Source organism: Lycium barbarum, chromosome 2 (assembly GCF_019175385.1).
Source record: "Lycium barbarum isolate Lr01 chromosome 2, ASM1917538v2, whole genome shotgun sequence".
Lineage (NCBI taxonomy): Eukaryota > Viridiplantae > Streptophyta > Magnoliopsida > Solanales > Solanaceae > Lycium > Lycium barbarum.
Genome location: NC_083338.1, coordinates 36,560,240 through 36,580,708, shown reverse-complemented (window position 1 = coordinate 36,580,708; position 20,469 = coordinate 36,560,240). Strand labels below are relative to the sequence as shown.

The following is a 20,469-nucleotide window of genomic DNA, read 5'->3' as shown; positions in this document are numbered from 1 at the left end:
ACCTGGACTTGTCTTTGAAAGATAACATTTGTTTTAGGTTACGTAGTTCATCTACTTCTTTTCCTTTGAAGAAAGAACAAACTTATTGAATTCTCAATTAGTGTGAGTGACGACTAGCAAGTTTGATCTTAATGAGATAGAAAGAGCTGCGTTTTGGACGCTTACAATGTGCTCTGGATTTGGTTTTGGTTAATATTTAAAAATAGTATTTCAAAAAGCAATTGTTGTGTTTTGAATTGATTATAAAACAATGTTTTTATCTAAATAATTACTCATTCCGTTTTACCTTGTTTCACACTATTTCATTATAAGTCCGTTAAAAAAGAATGACATAAATTTTTATTTAAAAAATGAGAAACTTATATAACCATACAAATGGTATGACATGTTTAAGTTAATAAGTTTCAAAAACTTATAGCCACACACTTGTTATGACATGTTTAAGACCGTTATTTGAAAAGTTTCCTATCTTTCTAATATTTCGTGTGAGTTAAATTATTCCAAACAATTTGAAACAGATGGCTCAATTAAAATGCAACTTTGGAACTTATTAAATAGTTATTCAAATCCTAATACATTATCAAAGTAAATTTATCATGTAAAAATTCGAATAATCTTTTAGTCCCTATATTGTGTCAAAATTATTTACATATGGGAACAAAGATACTGCATAATGCCTTTTGCCATCAGTATATATAACCCTCTCGCTTTTCCCCCCGTCTCATCTCATTGCCCCATCTTTCCTCTTCACTATCTTTCTCCAAAACCACAAGACTAGACACTAGCAACAGAACCACTTAAGTTTTGTGTTAACTAAAAAGATGGGCTCATTGGTAGGGCACGTAGCACCAGGGTTTGGGTTTTTTCTTATTGGTATTTGGCACTTGCTCAATCACACAAAATTACATGCTCTGCACCCAAAATCCTACACTTCCTTGCCATGGTTCCCAGCTCCAAGAATCAGGTATTTTCAGCTTTTCTTGATTATTCAGAACAGTTTCAGGATTTAAATACGACGAGTTAGACTTTTAAGATCGTAAACACTTAACTTATATATTGTACTTTTGATTAGACCTTTTCTTGATCATTCGGAGCAGTACTTTCAGGATTTAAATTTGATGAATTCGACTTTTAAGATACTTAGAACTTAACGTAGTATATTGTACTTTTGGTTATAGCTTTTATTGATTACTCAAGAGCAATTTCAGGATTTAAATTTGATGAATTCGACCTTTAAGATTCTTAACACTTAAATTTATTATACTTTTGATTGGAGTTTTTTTTTTTATTAATCAGAGCAGTTTTAGGATTTAAATTTGACGAGTTTGAGTTTCAAGATTCTTAACACTTATATATTGTACTTTTGATTAGCTCTTTTCTTGATTATTCAATGCAGTTTCAAGATTCAAGTTTGGCGAGTTCGACATTTAAGATTCTTACAACTTAACTTATATATTATACCTTTGATTAGAGTTTTTTTGATTATTATTAAGAGCAGTTTTAGGATTTAAATTTGACAAGTTCAACTTTTAAGATTCTTAACACTAACTAATATATATATATATATATATATATATATCTTTGCTTGACTATTCAGATCAGTTTCAGGAGTTTAAGTTTGACGAGTTCAATTTTTAAGATTCTTAACACTTAACTCATTGTATTTTTGAAATCATCAGGTATGCGGAGCTTTTTGTGATTATGGTTGGCACCTTATTGTCCATATCAATGGAGCTCTTCATTGGTCCATCAAAACACCAACCTCTAGACTCTGATGGAACCATTCCTTCATATCATCTCCATAACTTTGAACATGCAAATATTTCCCTTAATTTCTTTGTCTATGCTGCCTTTTCAATAATATTGGACAAAATCATCCCTTCAACCCCAGCTCAACATGGGCTTACGTTATTTCTTGGAGCTGTTGCTTTTTTCCAAGAACTCCTCCTCTTCCATCTTCATTCCACTGACCATATGGGTGTCGAAGGACAATACCATTGGCTTCTCCAAATTGTCATTTTTTCGTCTTTTGCCACTACCCTTCTGGGAATTCCTTTCCCAAAGAGTTTCTTGAACAGTTTTGTTAGATGTTACAGCATTATGTTTCAAGGAATTTGGATGATGGTCATAGGTATCATGCTTTGGACACCGGATTTTATCGCGAAAGGTTGTTTTTTGAACACGGAAGACGGGCGTAAAGTGGTTAGATGCCATGACAAGGAAGCACTTGAAAGAGCAAAGTCATTAGTAAATATACAATTCAGTTGGTATTTAGTTGGAATCACTGTTCTTACTGTCTCTCTTTATTTGGTCCTCGTCAAGTTTTTCAGAGAAAATGTTTACTTGTCTTTAATGAGCAAATTTGAGGATCATGAGGATTGGGAGGATGTTGAAGCTCAGAAGAGAAAACTTGTCAGCCAAGGTGAACCAAAGAGGTTTCTTGAAATGGGAAAACAAGAGCATAATTAGAAATGGAGTGTGTGTGTGTGTGTGAATGTGCGGGGGCGTGGTGTGGTGAGGAAAATAAAAATGTATATATACTATGGTTTGGCAGCCTAGTAAAAATAAAACAACTGAAATGGTGGGCAGGGGATTCTGTTCAAAGTTTGTTTTTATATTTAGGGGAGGCCTACATGTGAGGGACGGGGCTTATGTGAGAAATGTTGATTGTTGGAAGGAATTTGATTAATAAATCATGTTCAATTATCATAAAATTCCTGTTTTTTGTTGATTGATCCTGGGTATAGCAAAGAAGGCAGAGAATTGTAGAGATTCTTATTTCCAAGTAGATGATCCAATTGAGAAAGGGGATACATAATTTAAATATACTGAGCACAAAATTTAAAATTCTAATTATTGACCTAATTGGATCTTTGAAATTATGGATTTTGAAGTTAATATTTACTACAGTAATATTTTAGGGGTTCTCACAAACATGTATGTACTAGTTCCTAGTACGTGGTATGTTTCCGATTAATTTTTAAAAAAATTGTATATTAACATGATAAATTATCCACATGAAGGCAATATGGTAGAATGCCAGTTTGGACCGGGAGAAAATACTAAAAGGGAAACAATCTTCAACGAATTTATTCCAATGTCTTGTTAAAGTTGCATATTGAAGATCAATGATTTCTTAGGACTAGTGGCATTCAGGATTAGACCAAGCAAGAACCAGTTCTCGATGGAGGACTTCATAAGCTAGACTATCCTTTGTGCTCCCTCCGTCCCAATTTATGTAGTATCATTTAACTTAGCATAAAGTTTAAGAAATAAATAAAGAAAGACTTTTAAAATTTGTGGTCTAAAACAAACCTTGAAAATTTGGGGTTATAAATCATTTCATTAAAGGTAAAAGAAAATTTTAAAGTTAAGTTATTTCTAGTTAAGGAAAGGTTATATTTTTTTAGACAGACTAAAAAAAATGAAATAGTATTGAGACAAAGAGAGTATGATGCTTCATGTAATCTCAAATGTACAGGCATTTGCTACTTTTAAAACAAATTCTTTCTGTTTGGTCCCCCTCTAACGCAACGTTAATATTTACACTCATGGTCCCAGACTGGGAACTGGAGTGTTTAGTTTTCTTTTGAAAAAAAAGCAGTCAATCGATAATTGGCTGGGGGGTCAATTTAATCTATTTGGCTAATTTTACTGAAATTTTCTTATCATCTAGTGTGATTCAACCTTTTTGCATTAATCAATGCAAATGTTGATAAACTACTTCTTTCCCTGTTTTTTTCTAGTGAATAGTTGCTAGAACACTATAAAACTTGATACTTAGGTTGTCTTATGGGTTTATAAAGGCTTAAAAGGCACGATCCCAACTGAAGTCATAAGAGGAGTAAGAAGTTAAACTAGCTGAACAGAATTAAATATGATTTTCAGCAACTGTTGACATGAAATAATGAGATAAAGGAAAGATGGTCCGCGATAGTGAAACTTCGAACCCTGCCCAGCTTTGTGAACGGAAATAACGTCCAGTCAAGCTCACTTTCGCGAAAACGATAGAAGAGTTGCAATCGCGATGACGTCCAACCCAGGATTTTATCGCGAAAGGTTGTTTTCTGAACACGGAAGACGGGCGTAAAGTGGTTAGATGCCATGACAAGGAAGCACTTGAAAGAGCTAAGTCATTAGTAAATATACAATTCAGTTGGGATTTAGTTGGAATTACTGTTTTTACCATATCTCTTTATTTGGTTCTCGTCAAGTTTTTCAGAGAAAATGTTCAGTACCCGTCTTTAATAAGCAAATTTGAGGATCATGAGGATTTGGAGGATGTTGAAGCTCAGAAGAAAAAAGTTGTTAGCCCTGTTGAACCAAAGAGGTTTCTTAAAATGAGAAAACGAGAGAATAATTAGAAATGGATTAATGTGTGTATGGGGGGGGGGGGGGGGGGGGGTGTTTGAGAAAAATAAAAATGTATATATACTCTGGTTTTGCAGCCTAATAAAAATAAAACAACTGAAACGGTGGGCAGGGGATTCAGTTCAAATTTATGTGGTTTAATTTGTTTTATGTTCAAGGGAGGCCCTAATGTGAGGAGGGGATGGAGCTTGATGTGAGAAAAGTTGATTGTCAGAAGGAATTTGATTAATAAATCTTGTTCAATATTGTAATGTAGTACTCGATAAAAAATCTCGTTTTCTGTTGGTTGATATATACTGGATATAGCAAAGAACACAAAAGAATAGTAGATATTCTTATTTCCAAGTAGAGTTTATAATATTGAGAAGAGGATTCTGGATTTAAATTCAATAAATTCAAAATTTAAGGTTCTGGTGACACTTTGAACCTTTAAAATTATGGATTATTTTAAAAGTTAAGGTTCTGTTGACATGACTAGATGAAACCTGATTTTTATGAGTATTCAGTTCAAATAACTAAAAGTACTGAAGTGCGGAATGGTAAGTACATAGGATTTAACGTGAAAAAATACCCAACTCAAAACGTAAAAAACCATGATCTGCCCGAATAGCAGTTAACTCAAAACTCTACTAAACAAAGTGAGCCAGAAATTCAAGTTACAATATTTCAATCTACAGCCCAGTACCGTCCAGTAGACTAGTTTACTAAATTTGGCCCAATCCGATGAATCATACACCCTATTCCCAGATAGCTAAAACTTACTCCTCTTTTTTCTTAACCCTCCTCCTAGACCTTCTTCTCCATACCAAGTTTCTCCACCCTATCCATGAAATCTTGAGTTCTCTCTCTCTCTCTATTTTCTTCATTTGTAGCTAGGGTTCAAATGGTTTGTCAGTCGAAGATGTTTTTGACGATTGGAGTAATAATTTTTTTTAGATCTTGGAATGAAGATTTTGGTCCCACTGAGTGTTTCTATTGACATCATTTTCTCAAATTTTTCAATGGGTAATTTCTCATCTCTAAAGTGACACTAAATACTTATAAGCTCAATTTCTTCGACGATGATAAGATTTATTTTGAATCTCACTGAAGAAGAAGGAATATAAACATTGTGAGATGACTCTTGCCGATGTTGTCTTTGACACCATATTCTTCTTTTTATTGCTTGGTTCTTCTGTGTTTGTTGAGGGGAAATGGAGATTGTGGTGTTGATGGGTGCTTGACTTGGACTTGATTTTTCATTGTTAATGGATTTTAAATGGAGGAAGGTGATCTATATGATATGTATATACATCGATAATACCATATCGGCTGCAAACTAGATGTGTAGGTTGTATATATGAGTTATTTCCCCAAACTTATTAGCCCAACTCCTCGATAAGGCCCATTACAAGGCTGATGTCCATCTCATAGTTTTGGGCCTAATGCGTCTTAACAAAATAGGATCATTTGCACTTTGTGCCTATTTTATGTAGGTCTTTAAGTTTTGCGCCTCAAGAAAAATAACTTTTCCGCAGGGTATATATTTTATATTTTTGCATCATAATATTTCATGAGTTATGCGCCGCGCCCTTAGAGAACTTATGCCCTGTTAAGCATAAGTGAAAATCCATCCTGACGTTGACTTGTTATTACCAATATTAGTTATCCAACGAGCATCACAATATCTTTCTAAAACAAATTACAAAATCTTTTGTAACACAGAAAATTCTTTTGTTCTTTTAAGATATCCAAGTATCCTAACTATACCTCTCCAATGATCATTATTTGGATTAGGAGTATATCTTGACAGTTTACAAACTGCAAAAGCAATATTCGGCCTAGTGCAATGCATATAGCTCTTTCAAAATTGATGACAAACACATCCATGGGTGTTGTTTCATGATACCAGGGCAAAAATTAAAGGGAAAAGAACATCAATACCCAATACACAAAATAATTATCCTTCCATGCCCCCTTTACTTTCATACCCCCAAAACTATTTACCCTTTTTAGCCACTGTATCTTTTAAGCCATTGTATCTTTTATAAGTATTGTCTCTTCTTTTTTTTTCCTCTTTTTTTGTTCACTTATATTTTTCCAAATCATACTACTTTTTTTTTTTCACCATAATTTGATTCCATATTTAATTCTAGCTCTTTTCTTTTCATTTTTTTTTTCTATTTTCTTCTTTTTTATTTATTTATTTATTTATTTATTTATTTATTTATTTCTTGTTCTCTTTTTAATTTCAGTTTTTTCTCCATAATCTAATTTCATTCACCTTTTTAGCTATTTTTATTTATTCTTCTTTTTTAATTCCTGGTGATTTTCATTTAATTTTTTATCCTTTTCTAATTTTATTTCTTTCAAATTACTTTTTGCTTTACTTCCTGCTTTTTATCATACTATATTACACACCTTTGGCTTCTTTATATTTTTTTTTTCTTATATCAATTTAAAAAATAACTAATACATTATCTTTTTATTTATTTTATTTTTTGTATATCTCAAAAAACAATTCATTCTAGCATATAGTATATCAAATCAACAGTAGTTGAAGTATACCGTTGCAGTACACTATGATACTCACATGGTATATATCATATACTGACAGGATATCGTACAGGATTGACAGTTCAATCTTTCAAGAAAAACACTCAATCTTCTATGAGACCAACCTGATACATATCATATATTGATACAGTGTCATAGAGGATTGATTCATCCCTTCAAGAAAAATACAACTCAATACTCTATGAAACCCGCATGGTATACATCATATAGTGACAGGGTATCATAGAAGATTGATTCATTCTTTCAAAAAATACTATTCGGTCCTTTATGATACTCATATGGTCTATCATGTACTGACAGGGTATCATAGAGGATTGGTTCATTCCTTCAAAAAAAACACAACTCAATTATCTATGATATCCACATGGTACATATCATATACTAACAGGATATCATCGATGAATGACCACATTATATATCATATACTGACAAAATGTCATAGAGGACCGACTCATTCTTAAAAAAAGGGCTTAACTGTCTATGATTCTCACATAGTATATATCATATACTAATATGGTATCACATAGATTGATTCATACGCAAGAAAATACAACTCAATCCTCTATGATACCCAAATGGTATATATCATATACTAATAGAGTATCATCGAGGACTGACTCACATGATATATCATATACTGACAAGATATTATAGATGATTGATTTATTCCTTCAATAAAAGCTTAGTCATCTATGATACTCACATGGTATATATCATATACTGACAAAATATCATAAAGATTCCTTCCTTAAAAAAAAATACTTAGTCCTTTATGATATCCATATAATAAGTATATCATATACTGACAAGGTATCATAAAGGACATGTTCATTCCTTCAAAAGAAAAAGAATTATTAAAAATACAAAAAAAAAAAAAGATTTTAAGCTTAATTTTAATACATTAAATTTTTATATCTGTTTTATCAAGTTAAAATATATAAAAAAATTGAGTCATATTTTAGATATAATTTTTTTTTTCATTTGCAAAAGAGAAAAAATTATAAAACTATATTTTCTATTAATTTAAATTTTAATAAATAAGCTAAAAACTTTAATATTTTTCTTCTATTATTTTTCGTTTTATTCTAATTATTCAATTTCTCTATTAATCTAAAATAACTAGTTAGTATTTGTGTCTTTGTATTTTTAATCTTTAAAATAAAAAAATAAGAGTAAAGACAAAAATAAAAAAGGGATAAAAAAAGAAGAAGATAAACTAAAACAAAAGGAAATGAAAATTAAGAGAAACAAAAAAGAAAAAGGAGCCAATTAAGAGCATGAAGGAAATAAAAGGGAGAACAGGAAAAGCAAAAGAAAAAACAATTGGGAGCCGACAGCCGCAATTTGGGGGAATTGCCGCCGCTACTGTTCGGATTAATATTTTTCTCGGAAGGGGCAGCGACTGTTATTAAATTACAAGGGGCCAAATTATGGTAAATAGGAGTATTTTGTTTGTATGGGTAGTTTGTGTGCTTTTCCCAAAATTAAAGACAAGCCCATTTGAAGGGCAAACTGTGCAATTTCTTCGACAAAATACTAAACATTGCGAAGAGCTAGCTAGTCTTTCGTGTTATTCATACTAAATCCGTCAACCGGTTCGGGTTAACCGGTTCAAACAGGTAACCAGACCGGTAAAATCAGAACCGGAACCGGAACCGGTTGAACAGGTTAACCGGTTCCGATTAACCGTTTATTAAATACCGGTCCGATTTCGATTTTTTTGGAACTGGAACTGGTTAAACCGGTAAAACTGGTCGATTTTTTTTTTTTTTTTAAATGTAGCCGTTGGGCTGGTCTGTTGGACCGTTGGCCAACAGTTCATTTGCAAAAATGGTCGTTGCCAAACAGTCCCAAACCCACATTTTGGCCCCCAACCCCCCAAATTTTTTTTAACACTTTAACCCATCCCCCACCCCTATATAAACCCCTCTCCATTTCTATTTTAATCCACACCAATTCACTCTTCTCTTTCTCTCAATCTCTCAATTATAGTTACTTTGCAACAATTAGCCACTTTAAATTTCTCTCAATTAAATATTATAAAGTCTTATGATAGTTTCAATTATTAATTTTGCAATTATAATATTGTTGGTGGAGTTAGTGATTTTGCAACAATCCGAAGTAGCTTTTGTGAATTTGCAATTCTAGCCGCCTTCACTTTATTGAAAATTAGTTCGGCAATTTGGTACCTTCGATCCAACTCTATCTTTATTTTTCGCAATTTAATTTACGCAATTTAATTCTAGCAATTTAATTTGTTGCAATTTATTTTCTTGTGATTTATTTGAGTGTGATTTAAATTAATTCTATTTAATAATGGCGAAGAGATTTAGACGTGGTGCCGGTAGTAGTGGTATTGTTAGGGGTGGGTTTAATGAGGAAACATTTGTGGAAGAAAAACCTAATTTAGGTATTGATGTTGGTGGAAATAATCCACTTTTAGGTCATGAGACAATGCAACAACATTATGCCGACACTTTTAATGAAATTGATGATGATGATGATGAAACACAAGCCCCCGTAAATCCCATAGGAGATACAGGTCCTGCACAATGCACATACATAAGATAAACCGCCTAGAACTCGTAAGCCAACCGCTAAAATTTGAAAATTTATGACTAAGGATAAGGAAAGCCAAACAGCTAAATGTACCCTTTGTGGACAAGTATTTGCTTTTAGGCAAGGAACTAGTAAGGATGGTGGAACGGATACACTAAATGGTCATATGAGAAAGAAACATATGGATGTTTGGGGAGAGCAAACGGGTTCAAATGTGTGTGTGTGTGGGGGGGGGGGGGTAGTCGCACGAACTGGTAAAATTTTTAAGTATGACAAGAAAAAAGAGCGTGTAGAAATAGCTAAAATGGTAGCTTATGATTGTTTACCATTTTCCTTTCTTTCGGGTTTGGGGTTTGTTACTTACATTCAACGTTGTTATAATCCGTTATTTGAGGGTATTCCTAGAAGTACTTGTAGAGCGGATGTTATTTATTTGTATAAAAACTATAGATTTTATTTGCGCCATGTATTTAATTCTTTAAATTGTAATATTTCTCTTACTGCTGATTTGGGTCTTAGTCTTAACAAGTTAGATTTTTTTGCTATTACATGTCACTGGGTTGATGATAATTGGGTTATGCAAAAAAAAAATTATAGCTTTTTTATATGATGAAGGGAAATGTCGTCACGATGAGAGATTTTTAACGGATTCAATGTCTACTATTATGAGATTTTTTTAACATTTATAGAAAAACACTTTGTATTGCTTTAGATAATGCTTCTAATAATACAAAGGCGATTGGTCTTTTAAAAAGAGAATTAAACCCTCCGCTAAAAAATATTTTTCAAGTGAGATGTAGTTGTCACATTTTAAACTAAATTGTTAAAGATGGTCTTGTGTGTTTTGACGATTCTATTCAAAAAGTTAGAGAGGCGGTTGCGTTTCTTTTTTGTAATGCTAATAGGGGAAGACTTAGAGATTTTAAGAATTGTTGTGTGGAAAATAACCTTAGACCTAGGAAAATTTAAGTAGAAATTGAGACTAGGTGGAACTACACTTACATTATGCTACAACAAGCATATGAGTATAGGATTCCCATACAACAAGTTCACAATAAATATAATATTAATAATGATGATTGGTTAAATTTTACGCATTGGGAAGATGTTAAGGAATGTGTTGAACTCTTAGAAATTTTTTATAATGCAACTCTTGCTTTTTCTAAACAATTCTATCCCACGGTAACCGGAATTTTAGCCTACTTAGCGGAAATAGCTAGAGTTTTACAAGAGTATAAATATAAACCCGGTTATCAAGCGGCTATTTTTGATATGACAACAAAATTTAAGAAGTATTTTTTTCCCATCCAACTTTATTTATATTGGCTTCTCTTTTCTCTTTAAAAGTGTCTTATACTAAAGCATTGGTTAATCAAATTTATACATTTTTAGAAATTGAAGAGGGAGTTGAACCATCTTTAGCTGAAGCCGAACTCGCTATTGATGTCGAGTTTAGAAAAGTTTTTAGTCATTATTCTAATTTGGAAGAACATGCTACACCCGTTGCTCCACGCCCTACTACTTCTCAAAGTAGCAAAAAGGGCTTGTCGGGTTTGTCGCATTTAAAAGTTTTACATTCACATCCAACTCCTTCTTGAATGCAAACTTTGATGAATATCACTTTTATTTGATGCAGCCAAATGTGGATATCAAGGAACTAGATGATTTGGACGTCTTAACATGGTGGAAGAAATACAAGGCAAGTCATCCGATACTCTCAAGAATGGCTCGAGATATCCTTACGGTTCAAGTATCAACCGTGGCTTCGGAGAGTGCATTTAGCCAAGGAAGACAACAACCATAAACACTCATTATCCGGACTTAGCTTGCAAGTACTAGTGTGCATTCGTGATTGGATTAGATCGGAGTGACGCAACCAAAACTTAGAAGCGGAGGAAGGCGAAGAGGAAGAGATTGAAGATTTGATAGCAAGTGGAGCAGACCAAATGGAAGACTTTGAAGATATCTTCATGACCGAATATGATATGGGGGAAATTAACCAAATGATTGAGAATTGGTGATTTTATTATTCTACTATTTCTTTGCAACTCATGTATTATTTGCAAGTTAAAAAAACTACAACTTGCAAATAAATGTTATCCAAGAATGAATAAAATATATGGCTCATTGAGCTTTCTTCTATTTACTTGTGTTCATATTTTTACTTATACTAAGTTAGGAATATACCTAAAATATACTAAGAATATACTTATAATATACATCTACTTAAATTAAAAACTAGAAAGTTATATACTTGAAAAATGTCTAAAATATACTAAGAATATACTTATAATATAAATATGCTTAATTTATAAAATACGAATTTATAAACTTAGAAAAAAATTAAGCTATAAATAACTTAAGTTATAATATATAAGTATGTATAGTATACATATAACTTAATCATATATATATAAGTTATAAGTCAATATAGTATACATATAACTTCAACATATATATATATATATATATATAACCTAAGTATATTGATATATATAAGTATATTCTTAGTATATTTTAGGTATATATAGTATAACTTAAGCATATATATATATATATATATACACGTATATGCTGTATTGCTGTTAGTCAGTAAATATATAAACCTTACTTATAAACTTATATAACATATGTAAATATACCAACAATATACTAATAAATACTATAATATATATATATATATATATATATATATATATACTATACAAAAAAAAAAGAGGTTTTGAACACTTTTGAACCGGACTGGTCCGGTTTCGGTTATTTAACCGGTAAACCGGAACCGGTTGTGGCCGGTTCAGGTTTTTAAACCGGTGTTAACCGGTTACCGGTCCGGTTCAAACCGGTTAATAGGTTTAATTCATACGGGTTTGATGATACGTGACATAACACATGTACAAGACATCACCCAGAGAAACCCAAAAGAAAAAATACTGAAGATTGTAGGAAAGGAAAACTTCCATTCAAAAAAAGAGTGGATAAGTCGTAGTAGAAAATAGGACAGCTAAGACGGATGAAGCACCATCATTTTAGAGGACAGATGAGGAAATAAAACAGCTTTTAATTAAGCTATAACCACAATCTTCAAAGCTTGTAAAATAGTTTTTACACATCTTAAAGCACTATATGGCTACGTAACTAAGAACGACCTATCACTAATGTTTACACCGGATAGTGAGCAACAATTAAATTTGTAAGTGGTGAATATAATATGTGAATGAGCTTAATCTTTAATGATATGAGATCCCATAGAATATATATATATATATATATATATATACACTAGTGAGTAATAGCAAGTATTATTGAACAGTAATGATCAAAACCGAAAAGGGAGAGTTAATCAACGAAGTGGATTGGTCCGGCTTGGAGATACGTCTTATCTCTGGTCCAAAATACTTGAAGAAATAAATATGATCCTTTGCTGATTATAATTTGTTGAATGGTAAAAGCTAACCTGAAAAAGGAAGGGGTTGCCCTCTATTTATAGGTAACAATAAAATGGGCCTTAGTATAATATTATAAAGCCTTTCTTGTAAAACCCTAAAATGGATAAGGCTGGTCCATACGGTTTGACACCCGTACTATTGTCAGCGCAAGTGGAGAAACGGTTGGGTGACGCGTTGTTACACCTCGAAAATTCCGAATTTGTTGCCTTGTGGATAGGCTAATGTCAGCTTAAGGTGATTATGAAATCCTTACGAGATTAAGGGAAGTATTAGATAGCTTAAAGTGCGCACCATAAGATTTTGAAGTCATACAAATATGTGAAATTTAGTTTGTTGAAGGAAGTGAAATATAAGTCGTGTTCGGAAAGGTTTTCGCTATAATTGAGCTAATATTTATTTGGTGATGTCTTGAGGGGCTGCTATAAGGCCTATTGTATGGTTAATGAAGTATTATGTAAGTGCCAAGAAGGTTCCACGAGGATTGGAAAACGAGAGAAAGTTTCGGATAACTGGGAGTTATACGACCACTTATACGGTTCGTATAACTTTATACTGTCCGTATAAGGAGGGTCCGTATAACATGACCTTTACAGAAAGGGATGTTTTCATGGTGGTGTTATACGGTCCACTTATACGGACCGTATAATATTATGTGGACTGTATAAGTGGTCCGTGTAAGTCCATCGGGCAGTTTTTTTTGTTTTGTTTTTGTATAAATAGATGGCCCTTGTTCTTTTATTTCATTTTTCATATTTCCACAAGTCTTGAGAGCTTCAAACCCTTCTCCAGGCATATTCCACTCCAACCCATGAGAAAACAAAGATCAAGAGGCAAGAATCAAGGTACCTATGTGTTAGAAGTCTAACTAGGGTTAGTAGGCTACAAGGAATTCTTGGGTATTGAAGCTAGGGTTTTCACATAAGTTGGTAGCTGCTCCAAAGCCCATTCCCATGAGATAAAAGGTTAGTTTTCATGCTTATTTCATCTTATCATGAATGCTTGGTTGTTCAAAAACTTGGGTAGAAGAAGAAAGTAGAAAATGAGAGCTAAATGTAACTTTTATGTTGTTTTTGATAGTAAGCTAACTTGAGTCATGATTCTTAATATGATATGGGTATAATCTTGTTATGGAAGGTAGTAATAGTGATATAGTGATAAGGAAGAATTGTATGAAAATGTGCTAAGGTTGGGTGTGAAGTTATTAGTATGAGTTGAACATAAGGATGAATTTTGAAGGCTTAATGGAATGGGATTACTTGATTATGATATTGTGGATGTTATTGTGGTTGTTGGGAGTTGTTTTGTAATATGGTGGAAGTTGACGGAATAGGGGAAATGTTGCCCAATTTCCCTTAGATCATGAATTATTCTAATTTGGTTGTTCGGGTATGATACAAATATATATATATATATATATATATATATATATAAGCATTAGAAGTGGAAGGTCCCTATGAGAGACAAGTAAATAAATATGATGATGGCCACTATACGTACAAATGGCTCTATTACCTCCTGATTTTTCTATCTTATGCTATTTCTTATGCTCCTACTATGATGTTGATTATGCTTTATATACTCAGTATGTTATTCGTACTGACATCCTTTTATTTGTGGACGCTGCGTCATGCCCGCAAGTGGACAGGGAGACAGACTTGATCCATAGATCATTTGTTCAGGGACTGCATAGAGGAGATCCATTTCATCCGGAGCTACAGCTGTTGGTATTATTCTTTTGTGTACATGCATATGGGCATGGCGGGGTCCTGTCCCGTCTATATGATGTTACATACTCTTCTTAGAGGCTCGTAGACAGTTGTGTATGGTTAGATGTCTTGTAGCCTTGTCGGCTCATATTTTGTTAGCCTCGTAGGCTTGTGTATATGGACATGGGCATTGTTGTTGATGATGATATAAATGTGTCGTTGCCCGATGTGAGTAGTATTGTGGATGTATAGAAATTAGAAGTAGGCTATGTGGCTCACCTAGATAGGAACATGAATGTACGATAAGAGGTGCCCGGGTGGGTTAGCACCGGGTGCCCGTCATGGCCCTCTGGTTTGGTCGTGACAAAAGTGGTATCAGAGCAGTTCTTTCCTAGGGTGTGTCTGCGAGCCATGTCTAGTAGTGTCTTGTTTATGGGTGTGTTGTGCACCACACTTATAAACAAGAGGTTGCAGGCATTTTAGGAATGGATGACCTTCTTTCTTCATAAGATCGTGCGATAGAGCCATGATATAAGGATTTATCTTTCCTTAACCGTGTATTATGTATTTCAGAAATGCCTGTAAAGAGAAAAGCTACGGCAGTCCAAAAGGGCAAGATAGTGGCAGAAAAATGGGCTGAAAGGGTACAACCAACGGATATAGAGGAAGGTGAGTCCCAGAATGCGGCTCAATCTCAGTCCTTCCACTTAGTTCTTATTTCTGACGAGCATGAGGGAACCTCAGCCCCAGCTCCAGCACCCCCAGCTCCCCCATCAGATGCTTTAGGCCAAGATGTGAAAGAGGCCATTCATTTGCTTACTCAGTTGGTTGCCGCTCAGACTCAGCGGCAAGGTACAGGGCAAGGTGATAGGGCCGTTAGTGCAAGGGCCCGTGATTTTATTAGCTTGAACCCTCCGAAATTTTTCGCGTCAAAGCCGGATGAGGACCCTCAAAACTTTATTGATGGGATGTTGAGGACACTTCGGTTAATGCATGCTTCAGAAATTGAATCGGTAGAGTTAGCTTCCTATAGATTGTGGGATGTTGCGGTTCATTGGTACACGGTTTGAATGGTTTCACGGGGAGTTAATGCACCTCCCTCGGTATGGCAAGAATTTGTGAATCCGGGCTAGAGCTGATAGGTTCTTGAATCTTAGACAAGGAATTATGAGTGCCTTAGAGTATAGTCTCCACTTCAATTCTTTGGCTAGGTATGCTATGGCCAAGGTAGCGGATATGGGTGACCGAGTGCACCGATTTGTGAGAGGCCTAGGGCCACATTTGATGGATAGGTGCTTGACGGCGTCCCTTCTGGACAACATGGATATTTCACGCATTCAAGCCCATGCCCAGAATTTGGAGGAAAGCCAACAACAGCAAAGAAGTGAGTGTGATCATGACAGATGGTATAGCAAGAGGGCTAGATCTTCGGGTCCGATGAGTGAGTTTAGAAGCTGGCAAAAATATCAGTTTTCTAGGCATTCAAGCAATTCTATGACTAGTGCGCCTCCACGGTTTACAGGCCAGAGATTTGATAGATCTACTTATTCCGGGCCGAGTCAGGGTTTTAGGGCTTTAGGTTCTCAGTTCAGAGGCGATTCGAGTCAGGCAAGGCCACCCGTGCCACGATGTTCCCAGTGCAGGAAGTTACATTGGGGCCAGTGTCGACTAGGTTCAGAGGTTTGCTATGTATGCGGTCGGCCAGGCCATATCATGCGTGATTGCCTCTCGGTTGGTGGCAGGGGTAGGATCCAGCTTTCAGGATCGGCAGCCGGGTCTTCATTATCGATACGCCCTCCGAGGCAAGGTTCACAGGTGCCGGTCATCCATGGTAGAGGTAGAGGGAGAGCTCCCAGCTCTAGTGGTCCTCAGCACCGTGTTTATGCTTTTGATGGACGCCACGATCTTGAGTCTTCCCTCGATGTCGTCACAGGTATATTATCGATATTTTCTCATAATGTATATGCTTTGATAGATCCGGGCTCCACATTGTCATATGTTACTCCATATATTTCGGGTCGGTTTGGGGTCAAACCGGAGTCGATCCAACCTTTTGAGGTATCTACACTCGTTGGTGAACCGGTAATAGCTAGTCGAGTATATAGAAATTATGTAGTTGTGATTTGTGACCATCGTACTATGGTTGATTTACATGAGTTAAAAATGGTGGACTTTTATGTTATCATGGGCATGGATTGGTTGGCTTCTTGCTATGCCAATGTTGATTGTAGAATGAAAATGGTTTGCTTTCAGTTTTCGAGAGGACCAATTTTAGAATGAAAAAGAAATACTGCGTCCCTGAAAGGTAGGTTTATTTCCTATCTCAAGGCAAGGAAAATGATCGCAAAAGGTTGTATTTACCATCAAGTTCGGGTTCAAGATGTAGAAGCTGAATCGCCAACTCTTCAGTCTATCCCCGTGGTGAATGAGTTTCTGGATGTATTCCCGGAAGAGCTTCCAGGTCACCCTCCTGAACGGGAGATTGATTTTGCTATTGATGTGCTACCGGACACGAAACCCATATCCATTCCTCCTTACAGGATGGCTCCCGCGGAGTTAAAGGTGTTGAAGGAGCAATTGAAATACTTGATTGAAAAAGGTTTTATTAGGCCTAGTTCTTCCCCGTGGGGAGCACCCGTGTTGTTTGTGCGAAAGAAAGATGTCTCCTTGCAAATGTGCATTGACTATCGACAGCTAAATAAAGTGACAATCAAGAATAAATATCCGCTTCCGAGGATTGATGATTTATTTGACCAATTGCAAGACGCCAAATGATTTTCAAAGATAGATTTGAGATCCGGGTATCATCAAGTGCGAGTTAGGGAGAAAGATATTCCTAAGACAACCTTCAGAACCAGATACAACCATTTTGAGTTTCGGGTAATGCCATTCGGGATAACTAATGCACCGTCATATTTATGGATTTGATGAACAATGTTTCAGGCCCTTCCTTGATTTATTTGTGATTGTGTGCATCGATGATATCCTGGTATATTCTAGGTCCGAGGCAGAACATGCGGATCATTTGCGAACCGCTCTTAGAGTTCTTCAAACTCGAGAGTTATTTGCCAAATTTTCTAACTGTGAATTATGGTTGAACTCAGTGACCTTTTTGGGTTATATTATTTCAACCGATGGCATTCGGGTAGATGCCCAAAAGATTGAGGCCGTGAAGACTTTGCCAAGACCCACAACCCCTACGGAAGTTCGTAGTTTTCTGGGCTTAGCAGTTTATTACAGGAGGTTTGTAGAAGGCTTTTCTTCTTTTTCTGCACCACTCATGAAGCTGACCCAGAAGTCAGCTAAGTTTCAATGGACAGATGCTTGTGAACGTAGTTTCTAAGAGCTAAAGGGTAGATTAACTTCTGCCCCAGTCCTGACACTTCCAGAGGGATCAGAAGGTTATGTTGTCTATTGTGATGATTTAGGCGTTGGGTCAGGATGTGTATTGATGCAACATGGTAAGGTGATTGCGTATGGTTCAAGGCAGTTATGGAAACATGAGAAAAATTATCCTACCCATGATCTTGAATTGGCTGCAGTGATTCATGCATTGAAGATATGGAGACATTACTTGTATGACGTCCACGTTGATATTTATACAGATCATAAGAGCCTTCAGTATATTTTTAAGCAGAAAGAACTGAATTTACGGCAACGGCGATGGTTGGAATTGTTTAAAGATTATGATGTTAACGTCCTGTATCATCCCGGGAAAGCAAATGTTGTGGCTGATGCTCTTAGCTGTAGATCTATGGGAAGTTTATGCGACGTTCAGCTAGAGAAAAGAGAAATAGCTCGTGAGCTCCAGCAGTTAGCTAGCCTAGGAGTTCGAGTAGTGGACTCAGGCAGTATGGGAGCTATCATCCAAAATGCAGCGGTCTCGTCGTTAGTAGTTAAAGTGAAAGAGCGTAAATACGAAGATCCCATGCTAATTCATTACAGAAATACACTCCCTCAGAAGAAGAAGAAGTCATCATTTGAGATTTCTGGAGCTAGAGTTCTCTGATGTCGAGGCAGGTTGTGCGTCCCCGATGTTGCAGGGTTACGTCAACAGATTTTAAAAGAAGCCCATTGTTCCCATTATTCTGTTCACCCAGGAGCAACGAAAATATATCATGATCTTAAATCTATCTATTGGTGGAATGGGATGAAGAAAGATATAGCAGAATTCGTAGCTCAATGTCCTAACTGTCAACAAGTGAAAATTGAGCACTAAAATCCGGGTGGATTGTTGAAAGCTATAGAAATTCCAACTTGGAAATGGGAAGTAATTAACTTGGATTTCATTGCAGGCTTACCCCGTTCTCGACGTAAGTATGACTCTATATGGGTGATTGTGGATAGACTTACGAAGTCAGCTCATTTCTTACCGGTAAAAACTACATATGTAGTAGAAGATTATGCAAAGCTTTATGTTAAAGAGATAATGCGACTTCACAGTGTTCCAGTATCTACTATCTCCGATAGAGGGATGATACGCTCAAATTACACCAATTAATCGTATAACGCAGACGTTGTCAAATATAGTAACCAACGAGGTTGGGGTCGAATCCCATAGAGAATATGGTGTGAAAGTTTACTAAACAAGTATTATACTAATCTTGCGGTCTTGGTGTATTCCAGAAAAAAGGGTTTTATAGTTGTTTTGGTTTGTGGACTAATTTAAAGTGACTGGAAATTTAAAGTTGTAAATATATGGGTCAAAAGAACCAAGATTGTGTCTCCGTCAGATAAAGTGTATGATCATGGGTATCGATCTTGATATACTTCTAATGGACTGTTTGTATGGATGCACTTAACCTCTATGTTAATCTGAACTATTTCCCAATAAGAAAAGATTATTTCTTTCTATGCTTTTTCCAAAGATAAGAAAGTATGCATGAAGAACGGTTAATTATGCCAAGTAAATACCTCTTGTTCCTAAGTGAATTTATTAAATAAGGTTTAAAGCCCCGAGTTCTTTTTATTAGTTCTTACCTAACCCTAGCTATTTTTCCAAATAAACTAAAGTTTATGGGGTTAGCTAATGTTTGCAACCACTAACTATATGATGAAAACGAAGAACAAATAAACTCTAACAATCCATTATGCGTATATCATTCACGATCCCCAATCACAACACACCCATCCTTGGGTTCACAACCTTAGTAAAGGTGTTTAGCTACTCATGGCAACAAGAAAACAATAAAAGATTGAAGATTGCATAATTGAATTTTTGTATTGAAATTACGAATCAAACTTGAAAGTAATGAATGTAATTGTATGGAAAGTCTTCAAAAGCAATAACAACTCAAAAGTAATTACTACAAGTCTAAAACTCTAGATGTCTGAAAAATAAAACCTAAACAGGTATTTATACAAGTCAAACTCGGAAAAATCAATCCCAGTCCTGTTCCAGCTCGGCTTGCACTTCGACGGCTCGTCTTTGCACTTCGACGGTCGTCGACATGCTCGACGACCATATGATACGCTCAAATTACACCTATTAATGGCGTAAAGCGGACGTTGTCAAATATAGTAACCCAAACAAGCATGGGGTCGAATCCCACAGGGAATATGGAGAGAAAAGGGTACTAATTGTATGCGATACTAGTATTTAAAGGATTTAATCCCATTCCTAACAGTTTGGAATAATTGTTGAGTAATGTAATTTAATACTTTGACTTGAATTGTACTTAATGCGAGAGAGAGACTAAGGTTGTGTTCCCTATTTTGATTAGATATTATGCTTCAGGTTTCAATGTGATATATTTCTAATGGTTGTTCTAAGAGTATGCACTTGATCTCTTAAGGACTTCCTAATGTTTCCCAACAGTTAGGCCGTATTT

General features: G+C 35.3%; 1 protein-coding gene across 1 annotated transcript; it reads left to right on the top strand.

The window, feature by feature from the left end:
* Nucleotides 1-715: 715 nt before the first annotated feature.
* Nucleotides 716-2,714, top strand: LOC132626423 (uncharacterized). Its single transcript, XM_060341287.1, has 2 exons — nucleotides 716-964; nucleotides 1,680-2,714. The coding sequence occupies exons 1-2, from the start codon at nucleotides 822-824 to the stop codon at nucleotides 2,467-2,469; spliced, it is 933 nt and encodes a 310-aa protein (XP_060197270.1). The 5' UTR covers nucleotides 716-821; the 3' UTR covers nucleotides 2,470-2,714.
* The last annotated feature ends 17,755 nt before the right edge of the window (nucleotides 2,715-20,469 follow it).